Consider the following 16075-nt stretch of genomic DNA (forward strand, 5'->3'; position numbering starts at 1 on the left):
TCATGAGGCTGGCATGGTCCCACCTCTCCAGCCAGTCAAGGTCCCTCTGGATAGCATCCCTTTCTACCACAGCAAACTTGCTGAGAGTGCATTCAGTGCCACCATGCATGTCACCAACAAAGATGTTAAACAGGACTGGTCCCAACACTGATCCTTGTGGGACTCCACTTGTCACTGGCCTCCCTTGGACACAGACCCGTTGACAGCCACTCTTTGGGTGTGGCCATCAAGCCAGTTCTTAATCCACCCCGTGGTCCATCCATCAACCCCATGTTTTATCACTTGGAGAGCAGGATGTTGTGTGGGACTGTATCGAAGGCTTTGCTCAGGTCCAAGTAAGTGATGTTGGTTGCTCTTCCCTTGTCTACTGACGTTGTGTCCTTTTCAGAGAAAGCCACAAGGTTTGTCAGGTACGATTTGCCCTTGGTGAAACCATGTTGATTATACCCTGTCACCTCTTTATTATTCTTCTGCTGCAGCAGTGCCTCCAGGAGGATCTGCTCCACGATCTCACTGGGCACAGAGGTGAGACTGACCGGCCTCTAGTTCCCTGGATCTTCCTTCTTTCCCTTTCTGAAAATGAGGGTTATGTTTCCCCTTCTCCAGTCAGTGGGGACTTCACTGAAAACATGTTGCATTTACTAATGCCTAACACTCATGTTTGGCTTTAATATCCACACATCCCTCCCCCCCAAAAACCACAAAATGAAACACAAAACCAACAACCAACCAACCAAAAAAGAAATAAAAAACCTGAGCCCAGGGTTATACAATTAATTATTAGGAAGTTAAGGGTGAGCAGAATTCTGCCATCTGAATTTGGGTTTTCTAGTAAGAAGGACAATTTGTCACAAAGGAGACAGAAACACCAAGGGAAAGTAATGGTTTGTATTTGAGGACATGTAGCTACTTTCAATCTTAATGGGCTTCATATATTAATGAAATCTTAGACATATCAAGTGTATTGAGATTTTTGTAAATGTAGTTTTATTTCATTTGGTATTCTCTTCCTGGTGAAAAGTATAAATTGGATATCTGTCCATGTAACAATTGTCGAAGTTGTGTTCAGTGTTGTTCAGCCTAGGAAAAGGGATATGATCCATCTGTTGGAGGAAGTCTAGAGGAGAGCCACAAAGATGATCAGAGAGCTGGAGCACCTCTCCTGTGATGGCAAACTGAGACAGTTGGGGTTGTTCAGCCTGGAGAAGGCTACAAGAACACCTTACAGCAGCCTTCCAGTACCTGAATGGGGCCTCCAGGAAAGCTAAGGGTGTGTAGTCATAGGACAAGGATAATGGCTTTAAACTGGAAGAGGGTAGCTTTAGATTAGATATTAAGATGAAATTCTTGCCTGTGAGACTGGTGAGACACTGGCACAGGTTGCTCAGGTTGCTGTGGATCTCCCCTCCCTGGAAGTGTTCAAGGCCAGGCTGGATGGGGCTTAAAGCAACCTGGTGTAGTGGAAGGTGTCCCTGCCCATGGCAGGTGGGTTGGAATTAGATGGTCTTTAAGGTTTCTTGCAACCCAGTCAGAGCTCAGAGTCAATAGGCATCAGAATGAAATAATCACTACGTACAATGCTGCAGAATACCTGACTGCATTAGTGCAAGGTTTTAGTAAGGTTACTTATGCTTTGTGGTGTGTTGGGTGTGGTTTGTTTTTTTGTTTGTTTATTTGTTTTGTTTTTCCTGCTACTGTGTTGGGTGTTGCACTCTATCAGTTATAGCATCTTCCTTGATTTATGCACCAGTCCTTGATCACCAGGCACTTTGTGTTAATGTGCAGTACCATAGCCACCAGAAGTTGGTCTTCATGGGAACAGATGGCATACTTGGCTCAGGATGAAAATAGTTGGGAATTTTAGGGTCTTATTTGTTTAGACACAGCTGTTGGGTCCAAACACAAGATATATTGTTCATTCCTTTTCTTCAAATGCACCCAAAATAAATCTGTTTTCTCCTGTGTAGACTAGGAGCCATTTCCAGGGGTCTGATCTACAGGCAAAGTGAAATGTTGGTACTTGTGTCATGATTAGGAGATTTAGGGAAATTGTGAGTTTTCTGCTGGAATTCCATGTTATGGGTGGTTGAGATGATTCACCTTGAGAAATTTTGGAGATGTTGATTTATTTTATATTAATTTAAATCTTCATTGGCTGTCAGCCTGTTTCCTGATGCATGCCAGGAAACTTCCTGATGCAGCCAAGAGCCTGGTTGTTCCGGTGGACATTGAAGCTGCTTGACTGCAGGATATTTTAAGGATCGTGGTAGTCTGATAAAACATCAATGCAGTTGTTTCTCAGCCAGAAAGTCTCTCCTACCAGGTGAGAACTGGGAGTGGAGAAGGCACATTAGGAGTCAAGGCAGGCAAAGATAAAAACTGAATTCCCATGGTACAAAGTGTGTTTTCTTATGCTGTTTTTATGTGTTTGTGTGTTTTTCTTATGCTGTGTATATATCAAATATATATGTATTCATCCTGTGTATTTGTGTGCATATGCAAATGATGAATTTGGAAGTGTATCTGATTTTGGAGGTTTTTTGCTTTGGAAAAGAATTACAGACTTTTCCTATGACATTTTACATTTCAGGTTAACTGAGCTGTGAGAAAACTTTAACATTTCCATGTTACATTTTATATCAACAGCAGTGGGGAAAAACAGTTTTAAGAACGGATAATTTTTTTCCTGAAAAACCCTGTTCTGCAAGGATTTTGATGGTAAACACTGAACAAGATAAATAGGGAACACTGTGTGTTACCATAAAATAGATAGTATTAGACATGAAGTGGATCCTTCAGCCCTTTGGTAATTTTCCTTCCAATTTAGGGTTAATGGTAGTTCTGAGAAACAAATTACTGAATTTGCTACTAGTTTAGCTTGAGGTCATTTAAGGATCTGAAGGTCATGTTCTCACTGCAGCCAGCTGCCTGGGGCCTTACCGGGCTGCCTTTGTCACATGGGCTGTGACAGGGAGCACTTTAAATCCAGTAATGCTCTGTTTAATGAGATCAGTGCAAGTCAGGCAGGCCTAGCTGCAACTTAATGTTTTCTTTAAGCAATCAAGGCACTTGGTGGTGGTAACATTTACCATTTGTGAAGGAGGAACGCTGGAACAAGTCTCCAAGAGCTGTTTGTGCATCACTGTAGCCTAACTGTTAAGAAAAAACTTGTACTGTAAAATATCATATAGTAATGATCCTTGTGATACAGAATTATTCTGTTTCTGTGAACCAAATAAGATGTCACTTTCCTTAACTCAAGCTATAAAAAAAATGTGTGTTAGGTATCCAAAGCAGATCTAAATGAAGCACTTTAAGATGTAGAAGGCCATAATTCAAGAGGCCACATTGAAAGAATTACACTTAATGTAGCTTCTCAGTAGTTTATAGTAAATTGTGAAACAAAAAGCCACTTTGTGCCCTCTTTTTTAATTATCATATTGATGAAGAAGGATTTATTTTTGTTTGTGATGATACTTTTTTTGGACTGTAGTCTAAAAAGATCCTGTAATAGGCAGGTGGTGAACAAGAAAGAAACTTCCTTTAGGTGGGAAACGTACTGGTATGGTTGATTGCTGGTCAGGTAATAAATATATTTACCAAATAGCAATTCTCTTGGTTTTGCATTTTTAAAAAATGTAAATTATTGCTCTGTGGTGTTACTATGCTAGAAAAATTAAGAGGTACTAAAGAGATGGGAATCACTAGTGCTGGAAGTGCACAGCAGGGTGTTGGACCATGATTTACTTTGAAGTGAGATTCATCTTAGCTATTTCATGGAATACTTTGCCTGGTTGTTGAAAGAGTGGCCTGTGGACAGTGGATGGAGAGAGGGCACTGTGAGGCTCTGTGTAACCAGCTCTCTGCTCCACTCTGGCAGGATCCATGCCTGATGAGGTCTGGAACTATTTTGACCTCTAAGTGGAGGGTTGTTGCTGACCTAATTAGCTTGGCTGTGACTAACTCACTGCTGCTCTGTGATTTTGCTTCTTTTGAACTCATCCGGTTTATACCCCTCACTGTTACCATTTAGGTCCTAAAAGTTACAATAAAAGGAATTTGCAGAAGACAGTTTTTCGTCAGTGTTTCAGTACTTCTAAATTTCCTTACTTGTAATAATTGGTTATTCAAAGTAGAAAGAGCTGAATAATTCAGCAGCTGTATGGTTTGCACATGTAAAGATGGTACAAAAGGGGGGGATTATCAATCTAAGTCTTTTTTCCTGTGCTGTGGGACAAAGAGCTGCTTCTTCCTCTTTCTTAGCTCGGCACTGAGTTCCTCCTTCTTGTTCTGGCTGAGTGGTTCTTTTCAAGGGTTGATATTTTTCAAGGGTAAATGTTATTTGAGAGGTAGGCTGTATACTGTAGTAAAGCACTTATCCTTATTTATTTATTTCAACTCTGCTTAAAAAACCAGAAAGGTACCACTATATCTGTTTACACACTAGGAAAAGATTTTTGAGTTGTTGTGAAAAACTGTCCAAATAAAACTTAAATAAGCTCAAAGAAATGCAATGTGTCTCTTTTCAGTAAAGACAAACAAATAAAGCTAAAGGGAAACAAATGGTGATTCAGTTCAGCTCTCTTTGCTTGAATAGGAGAAGGGATGATAAAAAATTCTTGGAGTATTGCACAAATTTCAAGAAAATTCATATGAAAAAAACGGGTTTAAGTACACTGTAAGTACTTATTGAAACAAGTCCATTGTTAAGGCAGCAAAAACTAAAGAAATTATCTTATGTGATGTGAAAAGATGTTTTTCCATTCTCATGCACATGCATGACATTTACAGTATGTTTGGTGTTAGCCTGGTTGTATTAAGTTGACATAGTAAAATTGTTAATGGTAGAAAGGTTTTTGGGTTTTTTTAGAGTATAAAAGCGGTAGAGCAGATGTTCAGAGCAGTATGGAATATTCCTTCTTCCCCATCCCACCATCCCTTTCATACTGACTGAGCCATCTGGAAGGGACTATGAGCAGCCATCATGCTAAGAACAAGATTAACTTGTCAGCATCTTTTGTTGATACTTTAAACTGGTCATTGCTTGTTCAGTGGGAAACAGCAATGTGAGTTGGTATTGAATGTGTGTTTACATTATCTACATGGATATGGAAAGACAGCAAAAGAAAAAAGTGATTTATATGGAGTAATTAATAAACTTAATGGTGGTCAGTCTGGACTTGGACCCACAGAGGCACAAGTCCACTTTTTCCCATTCAGCATGCTATACTGATGTGACTAGGCACCTAAATCAGTGTCAGGTTATTTGTCTTGTTAAACCAGATAGAAATTTACTTATTTGGGTAAAGCTTCTCCGGAGTTTTTCAGTCCCTCCTCTTCATGTACTTTATTTTTTACCCTGATTTGTTTTATAGCACCAAGTATGCTGCATGTGGATATCTTACTGTTTAAACACTTAGATTTCTTCAGTAACTTTTAGCCTTATTTCTTTTGAGAGAAAGCATGATTAGTGTTTTGCTTAATGAGGAAAATTTTGGCTAGAGAAAGAACAGCTTATGATCTAAAAATGAGAGACTAGTCAGGTGTCAAGGTGTCATCTGTGTTTTGATACAAGATGAGTAGAAAAGGGTGGGTGGATCCAATGCTGGCAGAGTGATGGGATTAAGTACAGCAACCTATTGTGCAGTCTGCAAATCTATATTAGAGTTCAGGTAAGAAAATTTGGTTTTAAATTGATATCATAGCAACATTAAGTGTATTAAAGAAGTTTAAAACATGTTAGAGAAGGAGAAGTCTTACTTAAAAGCTTAACAGGTATCTTCAATGCGACCACAGTGCTTTTCTTCCATTGTTTTGTTTCAATTAAAAAAAAATAAGGAATGGGAATCTGACACTGGATTCAAGAAGGCTACTTGCAAATGAGATAGTTAAGATTAAATTAATACTGCTGTCATGTGGTAACCTGCTGTAAGTGGGAAGGTGAGTTAGAAGAAAAGGATACAAACAAAAATTTCAGCTCTCAGATGAAATATGAGGAAACGGAGACATTAAAACTAGCTGAGGGATGTTCACAGCTGTTTTGAGTGAAGTTCATCCTGTGAAGAAATTGAGTGATGAAGTAAATATTTTTTTAAAAACATTAAGTACTTCAACAAGGAAAATGTGTATATGATTTTGTGTATTTTTATAGAAGTCATAAGGCATCTTTAGAAAGTATAGATTTAATTTTCAGAGGGGTAAAAAAACCCCACAAACTAATTTGCTGGAAAAGTTTTTTTGCACATTGATCAGTGTGATGAAATCCTTGAAATATAAGTTGCAAAAGGATGATGAGAACTTAATACAAGAAAAAATTAGACTCATAGAATGGTATGGGCTGGAAGGAACATTTAAAGGTCATCTAGTCCGTATTCCATAAATATGTTCTATATTCCACAGATATGTTTTAGTTGGGCATGAAAAGAATTATAGTTGTGTATACCAGAAATGGAGGTAAAGCAATGTGGTAGCCTCAGTTAGGCAGCTGGTGGTACACTTGCTTGAGCAGAGAAGATGTAATATATTGAATTCTTTCTCTAACAGTGGGCAAGTCATTTAATACACATAAATGTGTATGTTTATTTTGAAGCAGAGGATGAAACTATCATAATCTGTCTGTACTTCATTGATTTTTATTTCCTTAGAAGCTAGTGGGGCAAAATATTGTGATGGAGAAAAGTTCATGCTGGGATTGTAGAATCATAGGTTGGAGGAGACCTTTAACTTAACACTGCCAGGTCCACAACTAAACCATGTCCCTAAGCACCACATCTACGTGTCTTTTGAATACCTCCTTGAGCAAGCCTTTCAAGTGAAGAAATTTTTTCCTAATATCCAGTCTAAACCTCCCCTGGCACAACTTGAGGCCATTTCCTCTTGCTCTATCATTTCTTACTTGGGAAAAGAGACTGACTTTCATCTGATTGCTGCCTCCTTTTAGGTACTTGCAGAGTGCAATAAGGTCTCCCCTCAGCCTCATTTTCTCCAGATTGAACAACCCCAGTTCCTACAGATGCTCCTTGTAAGACTTGTGTTCTAGACCTTTCAGCAGCTTTTTTTGGACACACTCCACCATCTCAATATCTTCCTTGTAGTGAGGTGCCCAAAACTGAACACTGTTCAAGGTGCAGCCTCTGCAGTGGGACTCCTGAGTATGGGGGACGACCACTTCCCTATTCCTTCTGGTACAAGCCAGGATGCTGTTGGCCTTCTTGGCCACCTGGGCACACTGCTGCCTCATCTTCAGCCAGATCTTGACCTGCATCCCCAGGTCCCTTTCTGCCAGCAGTTTTCCAGCCACTCTTGTGCAAGCCTGTAGCGTTGCTTGGGGTTGCTTGACCAAGGTGCAGGACCTGAATTGTGATGAACAAAATAACTCCAGCGTGGTCCCTCTTGTTTGTTGAGGCACACTGAGTAGGCAATGAACTGTAGACACAAGTATTTAAGTGGAAGTTGATGAGACCTCTGACATTATTACAGCATGGCAGATGCACAAATACTTCTTGAACCATAGATAAAAGGTAAGGCAAGGAGGTGATTGTAGAACAAAGGTGACTCCCTCCCCCCCAGATCTTTCAGCAAGCTTTAGAGAATGGTTATGTTTCTTTAGAGAATTTTTTTTTGTTTAATTTTTCTTTAGAGAATGGTTATGGTTACATTAGGGTTGTGTTTCTGACTTGTCTTCATAGTTGTTTAAAACCTCTTGTATATTACAGTCTTGACTTTCCTGGAAGGAATGGCTACTGAATTTCACATTTAATCATTCAAGGACTTTTTTTTTCCTGCATTATTGAATGTCATCTTACGTATCTTTGTTTTGAGTTAATGTTAGTGTAAAATTTTGATGAGGTCTAAATTTAAGGTAATTGGGAATGTAAATTTTCAGTGCTGTGGATATCCATTTACTTTTTTCTCTCACAACTTTTTAATTAGAGGAAATTTCCAAATTAATATGTTCACCTTTTAATGGTTCTGTAATCATGTGTTGCTGTCCCATAGTGTTAGCAGAGGTAACTATGGGCTCAGTTTTTTTTATTCTGCTTTAGAAAATGTAGAGGGCTGGTTAGGAAAACATAGGTCCATAAAATATATTTAACTTGCAAATACACAAGCCCAAACACCATCCCCTCTCCTGTTGTCCTTTCTCTTGTCATTGCATAATGTCTTGATTTCCTGCGTAATACCACTGGACCATAAAATCTGCCCTGAAGACCTCAGCACAAACAACCCCAACCAAGTGAAAAGTCAGAAAAAACCCCTCCCAATTGGGGAACCTTCAGAAATAGCTCATTGCAACAGACATTAAAATAAGAGTTTGGTTAAAGAAACAAAATTTCTTTCGGGGTTTCTGTGCCCATTTCAGCAGTGCTAATACTTGAGTTGGTATGATGTAAGAGGAAGATAAGTAGTGGTGTTCTGATGCTAAGGACAAAAAGCCTGTCTCCATTTCAGCCTTGAGTATCATGGACTGCATGTAGAGCTGGCAGTCAGGAGGAAGAACTGTGACAATGACATCAATAGAGTTGGCTGCATGTAACATCTTAGCTATTATTTTGAGGTGGATATTTTCCAGATGTTTCACTTTGCATGTATTGTCTTGTTGAAATATGTGATTTGCTGTGGATAAGAAAGAAATTGGTTTTGATTCTTAGTTCTCATCAAGGAACAGAATTCTCTGCATGCTTCCAACAAATGTCTGCCCTTGCTTCAGTGAACTCGGTATCAAATTGAGAGAGTTACATTAAAATTAAGGGAAAAATGAATAAATTGTATTAACTGTTAAATGCCCTTTAGATTGGGAAAGCTCTGATAGATATACTTAGTACTTACAGAATATTTTTCATGTTTAGTAAAACTTTATTTTGTTTTGATACTTGTTGCTTAGTAATGTGCTTGAGAGAGGACTTGCATACTTGCTAGAACTAGAATAAATAGAGGATGCTATTAATTAGTTTTGTTTAGGTGTCTTTGATAAATGTCAATTCTGGAACATTGGAGCAGTGTTAACTGATGACTAAATATTTTGCATCATTCTGCAGTACACAAAATGTTGATTCAAACAAAGTTAGAATTGAAGCCAGTTTGGAAAAGCACCCTAAACTTTAAAAATTACAAATGAATGAGCTTAAAATAATATTTTTCAGATTATGTGCTCATTTCAATTTGTATTTAATTTGCACTTACTAATAAAGAAGTAAATGAGAATCACGATAAGTAGGAAAAGTTCACAGACACCTGGTTTGCAGTCTTTAGGACAAGATTAAATCAGAAAGGGATGTGCATTAATTAACTGCATGTGTATTTTTCCTTCCCTTGGGATAAGAGGATAGTCTGCAGTCCTTGTAGCCCTTTGTGTCTGGTAGTTAAGGATGTGTGAGACCTTTGGAGGACAGGGAAAGGTGACAGTGGTGAATGTATGGGAAAAAAGGAGATAGAGAACATTTTCAAAACTAGTATTTGGGTCTTGCTTCCCCTTCTGTTGTTGAACACAGTTAAATTTTGAAGGTGGAGTGATTGTAGACTATCTAGAATTATAAACTGAAATGGGAAAATGTGCAGCCAAATTGGGTGCCATTTGGAGATGGAAATTGAGCAAGTTGAATTAAGTGTTGTGACATTAGGTATGGGAACTTAATTGTCTGCAAGCATTTGAAATGTTGAAATGCCCTAGTTAGAGAAACTGTGTGACTAAGAGGCAGCATAACTTGATTGCAGGGCTAGAGGTGGCAAAACCAACGTTCTCTGGTTTTGATGAGGTGCAGTTCAGTCCTCTGGAATCTGTTCAGACACCTAAAGTTAGGTGGATGCATAGAAGAGCTTAGATATGGTACTTGAGCTCATCCTATCATTCTTTCTTCTGCCTGTTGATAGTTGCAGTGATTTATGCTTCTGCTGTTCCTCTCAAGAAAAACACAGACACTGAGCTCATATAGATGTAGTCATACAACTTTAGGTGCTTAATTTTGAATGGAATTCTATCTGGTACATCACTTATGACAAGCTGCATATTCAGTCCATCTCTTGGTTTTCCTCTCCACAGAAGGAGAGCTATGGTAGTTTCTTTTTTGTAGAGGTCTGTAAGATTCATGAAAAGCTGTAAAGTTTCCTGAAAATAATGAAATATCTACAGGTAGCATTAATAATGGATGTATGGACAGTTCTTTTTCATGGCAACAATCTTCAGCTTTATTACATTTTGCCAAAGGGTATAGAAAGAACATGTTAGGAGTTTAAAAATAAAAAAAGGATTGTACTATGTCTTTGAAAAAATGTTGACAAGTAAGAGGGGCTCTGTAAGGAATTGACATTTATTTTGTGGTACTACTGAATATATGAAATACTTTTAATACTTAAGCACCATGAAATTCAGCTACATATTTTTAGTGCTAGTGTAAATTACAGTGCCTTTTTGGGGATGTGAAGGGCTGAAAGGCAGGTTTGGGAAACAGCTGTTGCTTTGAGTTTTTGCCAGTAACTCAAATACTTGAAAACAGCTTGTCTCTTATAACAGTCACGCTTCACTGTTGTTTGGAAAGATTGTTCATTGTGTTTGTCATCTTTCATGTTTGTTACTGTACATCTGCTGTCTGCTGGATTAAAAAAAAAAAAATCTAACTTGCCAAGGCCACGTCAAACTTCTTACATGCAGTTTAACAGCTGTTGTCCAGAAGAAGGTGGTCTGGAAGAGATACTCCCACAACTGCAGGGGAAATGTGGAAAGAAGCAAAAATGCTTTGATTTTCTCTTTTTGTATCCTGCCTGCCTCTACAGCAACAATTACTGGGATAAATGTCTTAGAATTTTAAAACAAAAGGCAGCTGCTGGGGGGTGAGGAGAAAAAGGGAGATGATAATATTGAGGGAGCACACCTAATGTGAATTTTCAATGGGCTGATCTATCCTAATTCAAGCTTCTGATGTCCTGTGCTTCCAGAATGTGTGGAAATCTAGTTAGGCTGGCTGTGCAGTTGCAGATGCCTGTAGGGGATAAAGAGCAGTGTCTATTTGTGCTCCAGTCAGAGTTCAGTCCAGCCAAATGTTGTTTCCTATCCATATCCAATGAAGCTTGTGTGGATTTAGTGAGATGCTAAGTGGCATCTCACCCTCTTAGTTTTCTTCTTGCCCGCTTGACTCCCACTCCCATTTTTCTGGCCCAGTGCTACTGTCGCATACACTTCTAGTACAGCAAGGTAAATACATGCAGTATCTCATCCTTCTAGATCCTTCCTCTCATGCCAGGTGCAGCTGGTGGTTTCAAGCCAGCTGTGTTGAATTTGTGAATTGGTGAATCCACACAGGAAGCAAAGTTAGACCTGTTCATCCTAGCTGTAAGTCTATGGCTGTGTAGTGTACTTTGCCAGGGTAAAATACATAAGAAAAGCAGCTGCTATTGGTCCCAGTCTTCTGAACTGGTACAAGTTTTGAAAATGGCACCTTCTTTGGCTTATGTTTTCCATTTATTTGGGGAAGGAAGGGCAGAGAAGTTATTTAACCTCTTTGTTGTACAACTGAGTATGATTTACCAAATGTGTTTAATACGGTGACAGAACGTTCCAGTGAGTATCTTATCTAGTGAGAAACTGAGGCTGAAGTGTTATTTGAAATGGGTGGAAGGTGAACGTGGAAGACAGTGGAATTGCCATTGCCAACTCTTTTTCTTTGTACCTGGTAACATGCTACCCCCCAGCCTTGTTGGGCCTAATGAAACCCCTGTAATTCACAGGCTTCTTTTGTCTTGTTTTCTTGTTTAACTTCCTGTTACATCTTTTTTGAAAAAAATTTAGCTGCACTTCTCATGAAATTTCTTTAAGAAAGATTAAGTTCATAGAACTGTGTGGTGAAGCAAAGGGTGAAGCTGATGCTTTAGTGGCAGGGGCATGTAGTAGTAAGAGCTGTTTAACTTACTAATGGGTTAGTAGTTGAATAGGTCTGTAAGTCTTTCATTCAGATAGTCTAAGGTTTTAAATTAGAAGAAACTTGCTTAATCTGCTGCATTCATCAGTGTTCAGTTTACCTTTTAGAAATAAACTTCACATTGAATTGAGGTAGTTACTTAATAATTTAAATCATGCATTAAAAAATGAAAGTTGTTTCCCCCACCCTCAGCAACACTGTGTATTTTAGCCTGCTTCTTCAAGAAAGGGGTTGTCTTGGGTCAATCTTTCTTCCCCCCTGCATGTTCTTTAATGCATTGGACCATGCATAAAGAATTGATAAGAAAATGAAAAAAATAAACTGCAAAAGGTAAGAGCAGGCCAGAATGTTAGAAAACCCATGGGGAAGCATCCTTTATTCTGCAGGTCTTCTGGTCTTCTCATGCAAGAATTTAAGTAAGGTTAATTAAAAAAAAAGTTTGTAGGAAAACATTCACAATAGTTTTCTTCTAGAAACAAATAAACCCCCACAAGCCCCACATACCTTAGAGTTGTTGCCCTGTTCAATAGAGTGTTTTATTGATGAAATGCACATAAAAATCAGTTCTAAGGAAGGAAGGACAATGTTGTGAGTTGTCTAATCACCCATCAATATTTCAGGAATTCTGTTGTCATCATTGTAGTAAGTCTTCATGTGTTTCATTTATATGACAGTTTTGTTAATGTTACAGAGAAACCAAAAAAATTTTACCTTGTGTGTTGGGATACTACTGATTTGGAACTGGCTGTTTTGGAACTGATTTCTGCTCCTATTGATTTAATTCTTATAAATTGCAATAAAGCTGGTGATGGACTTTTTGGGATGTCAGGTAGTGATAGGACTAGGGGGAGTGGTTTCAAACAAGAGGAGGGTAGATTTATATTGGAAGTTAGGAAGAAGCTCTTCATCAGGATGAAATACTGGCACAGGTTGCCCAGAGAGGTGGTGGAAGCCCCATCCTTGGAAATTTTTAAGGCCAGGCTGGACAGGGCACTGAGCAACCTCATTTAGTTGGAAGTGTCCCCCACTAAACACGGGGAGGTTGGAACTAGATGATCTTAAAGGTCCCTTCCAACCCTGAAAATTCTGTGATTCTAAGTTATGTTAATAAACATATTACTGCTCGGTGAAGTAATTCCTCTTAATGACTCCTAACTCACAGTAGCAACTGGCTAGCCTGTGTACAGTGTGATGTTGCTAAGATATTCTTTAATAATTTCCAGGTTTTATGTATTTTTTATTAAGTTCAGAAAACTGACTAAATATTAAGTAATATTTTGAAATACATCTATAGAGGGATATGAAAACATAAAACAGAGACAAGAACCTTATTGGTCTAATAAAAAGCTCAAGGGCAACTTTGGCTGCAGTGACCGTGAGATGGTGGAACTCAAGATGTTTAGGGCAGTGAGAAGGTTGCACAGCAAGATCAGTGCCCTGCACTTCAGGAGCAGACTTTGGAGACAGCCTGAGAGAGCTGGGATTGTTCAGCTGCAAAAGAAAATGCTCTGGGGAGATCTTATTGTGGCCTTCCAGTACTTGGAGGGGCCCCACAGGAAAGCTGGGGAGGGACTTCTTGCAAGGGCATATAGTGTTAGGATGAGGGGGAATGGCTTCATCAACTGAAAGAGGGTAGATTTAGGTTAGATATTAGGAAGAAATTCTTTACTGTGAGGGTGATGAGACACTAGAACAGGCTGCCCAGGGAAACTGTGCATTCCTTCTCCTTGGAAGTGTTCAAGGCCAGGTCAGATGGGGTTTTATCAAGTCAGTCTTGTGGGAGGTGTCCCTGCCCATGTCAGGGAGATGGAACTAGGGGATCTTTAAGGTCCCTTCCAACCCAAACCATTCTGCGATACTAAATATAAAATAAAGCCATTCCACTCATGTATTGTTTAAAATTTAGCAAACTCAACTGGCCTAAAATTCTGACATATTCTAATAAACTATCTCATCCTAAGACAGATTTAAAATATGATTCAAGACTACTGCTTAGAAATCATGAGCTTAGTTCTTCTTGGCCTGTTTTGAAATCACCTTGTAGATAAATAATTTGCTTTTTGCTGGTTACTTAAAAGTTGTTAATTTTAAAAAAATGTTCTTGAGAAGAAAATATTTTAAACCTTGGAGGGGGAAAAGTCATTACAAAAAATATTCTGTTACACTTTGAAAATCAAAAAGTCTTTTTAATTTACTAATGTAATTGTAATTGGAGAAATTGAAAGGTTTCTTTAATTGCTTTAGTGCCATTAAAAAGAAATAAAAATCTTTCATGTGTTTTCTAGGTGAACTTATGCTCTTGATAACTTTAACTTTTCATACCAGAAAATTTTGGTGTCACATGCTTTTTAAGCAGAATGTTATTAATAAATAGTGCATGGACACTGAATCATCAGTGTTCAAAAAAGCTAATCACATTGAGTCATAATTATATTAATGACATTTTAGAGAAAACTACTTAAGTTTTTTATATTACATGCTCTCATTTCCCTTTTGGGGGATTTCTGTCCTACTTGGGCCTCCCTGCTCTCAAAGCTGCTCTCTGCAGATAGTGTTCTCTTTGCCATTTTGATTTTTTGTGATGCTTTGGCATCTCTTTTTGTGTTTATTTTCCCCATCCTAGATTCTTCTATTTTTTACAAAAGCCCAGTTCTGACAGCTTTTGTTTTCTCAGATAAATGTCTTCCCACATCTGACACTTTCCCTGTTAAATATGTGCCCTTAACATCTTTCAGATTGACATTCAGCACCACCTGTGGAAATCTGTCTTCTTCCTCACATTGCAGCTTCTTCCTTATTCTCACCCAGCCTATTTCCTTGAGGTCCTGGCCCTTATCTGTCAGATGTGTTTATCATTTGACTGAAAACCTGTGGAAGCAAGGGTAGGTCAGTGTCTGATGTAATCAGGGGGCTGCAATGCACAGAGTCCATCGGTGGCCAGCTTGCCAGGGCAGTCAGCCAGCTTGCTCCAGACAGTGATCTTTCCATCCACTCCTGTGAGGACTGCCAGTTTTTTATAAATGCAAATGTGCACTGAAGTCCAGTGATTCAAATGCAAATGTGCACCAGCACATTCTGGTACTCGTGCACAAGTCTGTGTTGACAGTAAATACAACATTTTCTGCCTGGAATTGTTGTACATTCTGCACATGGACTGCATCCTCTGTGCTTATCAGTGGGGCTTTTGTCATGTTCAGGCTTGAGTGCATGGCTCCAGTGCCTTGACAGCAGTTGTACAATGTCTTATGTCAGAAAGGCTGAAGCAAGTGCTCTAAAAAAGGAAAGCTGAAGTAAACCTTAAAAAAAATGAGTGTGTGCTATACAGATCCGAAACTTTTATTTCCATTGTTATAAATATAATGCATATTTTTCTGTAAATTCCAGGTTGTGAACCATGCCTTTGGTGAAAAGGAACATTGAACCACGGCATCTCTGCCGAGGAGCTCTGCCAGAGGGAATTACCAGTGAACTGGAATGTGTAACAAATAGTACCCTTGCTGCCATCATACGCCAGCTAAGCAGCTTAAGTAAGTATCTGTAGCTTCCTGCAGGTGTTTGATTGCTGATGAAAAACTGAATCAATGAAAAGCTTTAAGATTGCTTGTTTTAAATAGTGAAATTATGATACAGGACATTGCCTCTTATGTAATACAGCATCATGCTACTTCACAGCTTTTATGCTTTTCTGCATTTTGAACTTTTATACAAACAGAGCCTCTCTTAAATTTACAAGTGTAAAAAAATCAGATGAAAGAACCAAAAAACTAAGGCCATAGAAACGCAAGGATTTTTCTAAGGTGAGAGAAATTGGCATAAGAAATGGGACTAGTACTTGAGTTATTCTTGGCTTCAAGTGACATATATAACTGAAATTTCAGTTTGTCTTAATGTGATAATATTTCTTAAGCCTTTTATTTGTATATATGTGTGTGATCAATTAATATGAATGAAGTGAGGCATGCATATCAAAAGAATGGCATTCACTGAACAAACCTGTAGGCTGCTGTTGAGGCAGCTGGTGTCAGCTCTGTACAGAGCAGCCCAGACAGTCTGTACCTGTCAGCTGACACTACAACAAGCAACTCTACAAGCATGCCTGGAGGCCTTGGAAGATTTCATAATGAATGAGAAAAGAGTTTTTTCATAGAATCATAGAATCATAG

At 38.7% G+C, this 16075-nt stretch overlaps 1 protein-coding gene across 4 annotated transcripts in view; it reads left to right on the forward strand.

The window, feature by feature from the left end:
- The window catches only part of WASF3 (WASP family member 3), a 69577-nt gene that overhangs the window by 30978 nt on the left and 22524 nt on the right, over positions 1–16075 (forward strand). For all 4 annotated transcript variants that reach the window (XM_071736291.1, XM_071736316.1, XM_071736308.1 and 1 more), the window contains one exon: positions 15297–15439. In XM_071736291.1, the coding sequence (XP_071592392.1) occupies positions 15307–15439 (133 nt within the window). In that variant the 5' untranslated portion in view covers positions 15297–15306. The remainder of the gene's footprint in view (positions 1–15296; positions 15440–16075) is intronic.

Source organism: Heliangelus exortis, chromosome 1 (genome assembly GCF_036169615.1).
Source record: "Heliangelus exortis chromosome 1, bHelExo1.hap1, whole genome shotgun sequence".
NCBI classification, from domain to species: Eukaryota; Metazoa; Chordata; class Aves; order Apodiformes; family Trochilidae; genus Heliangelus; species Heliangelus exortis.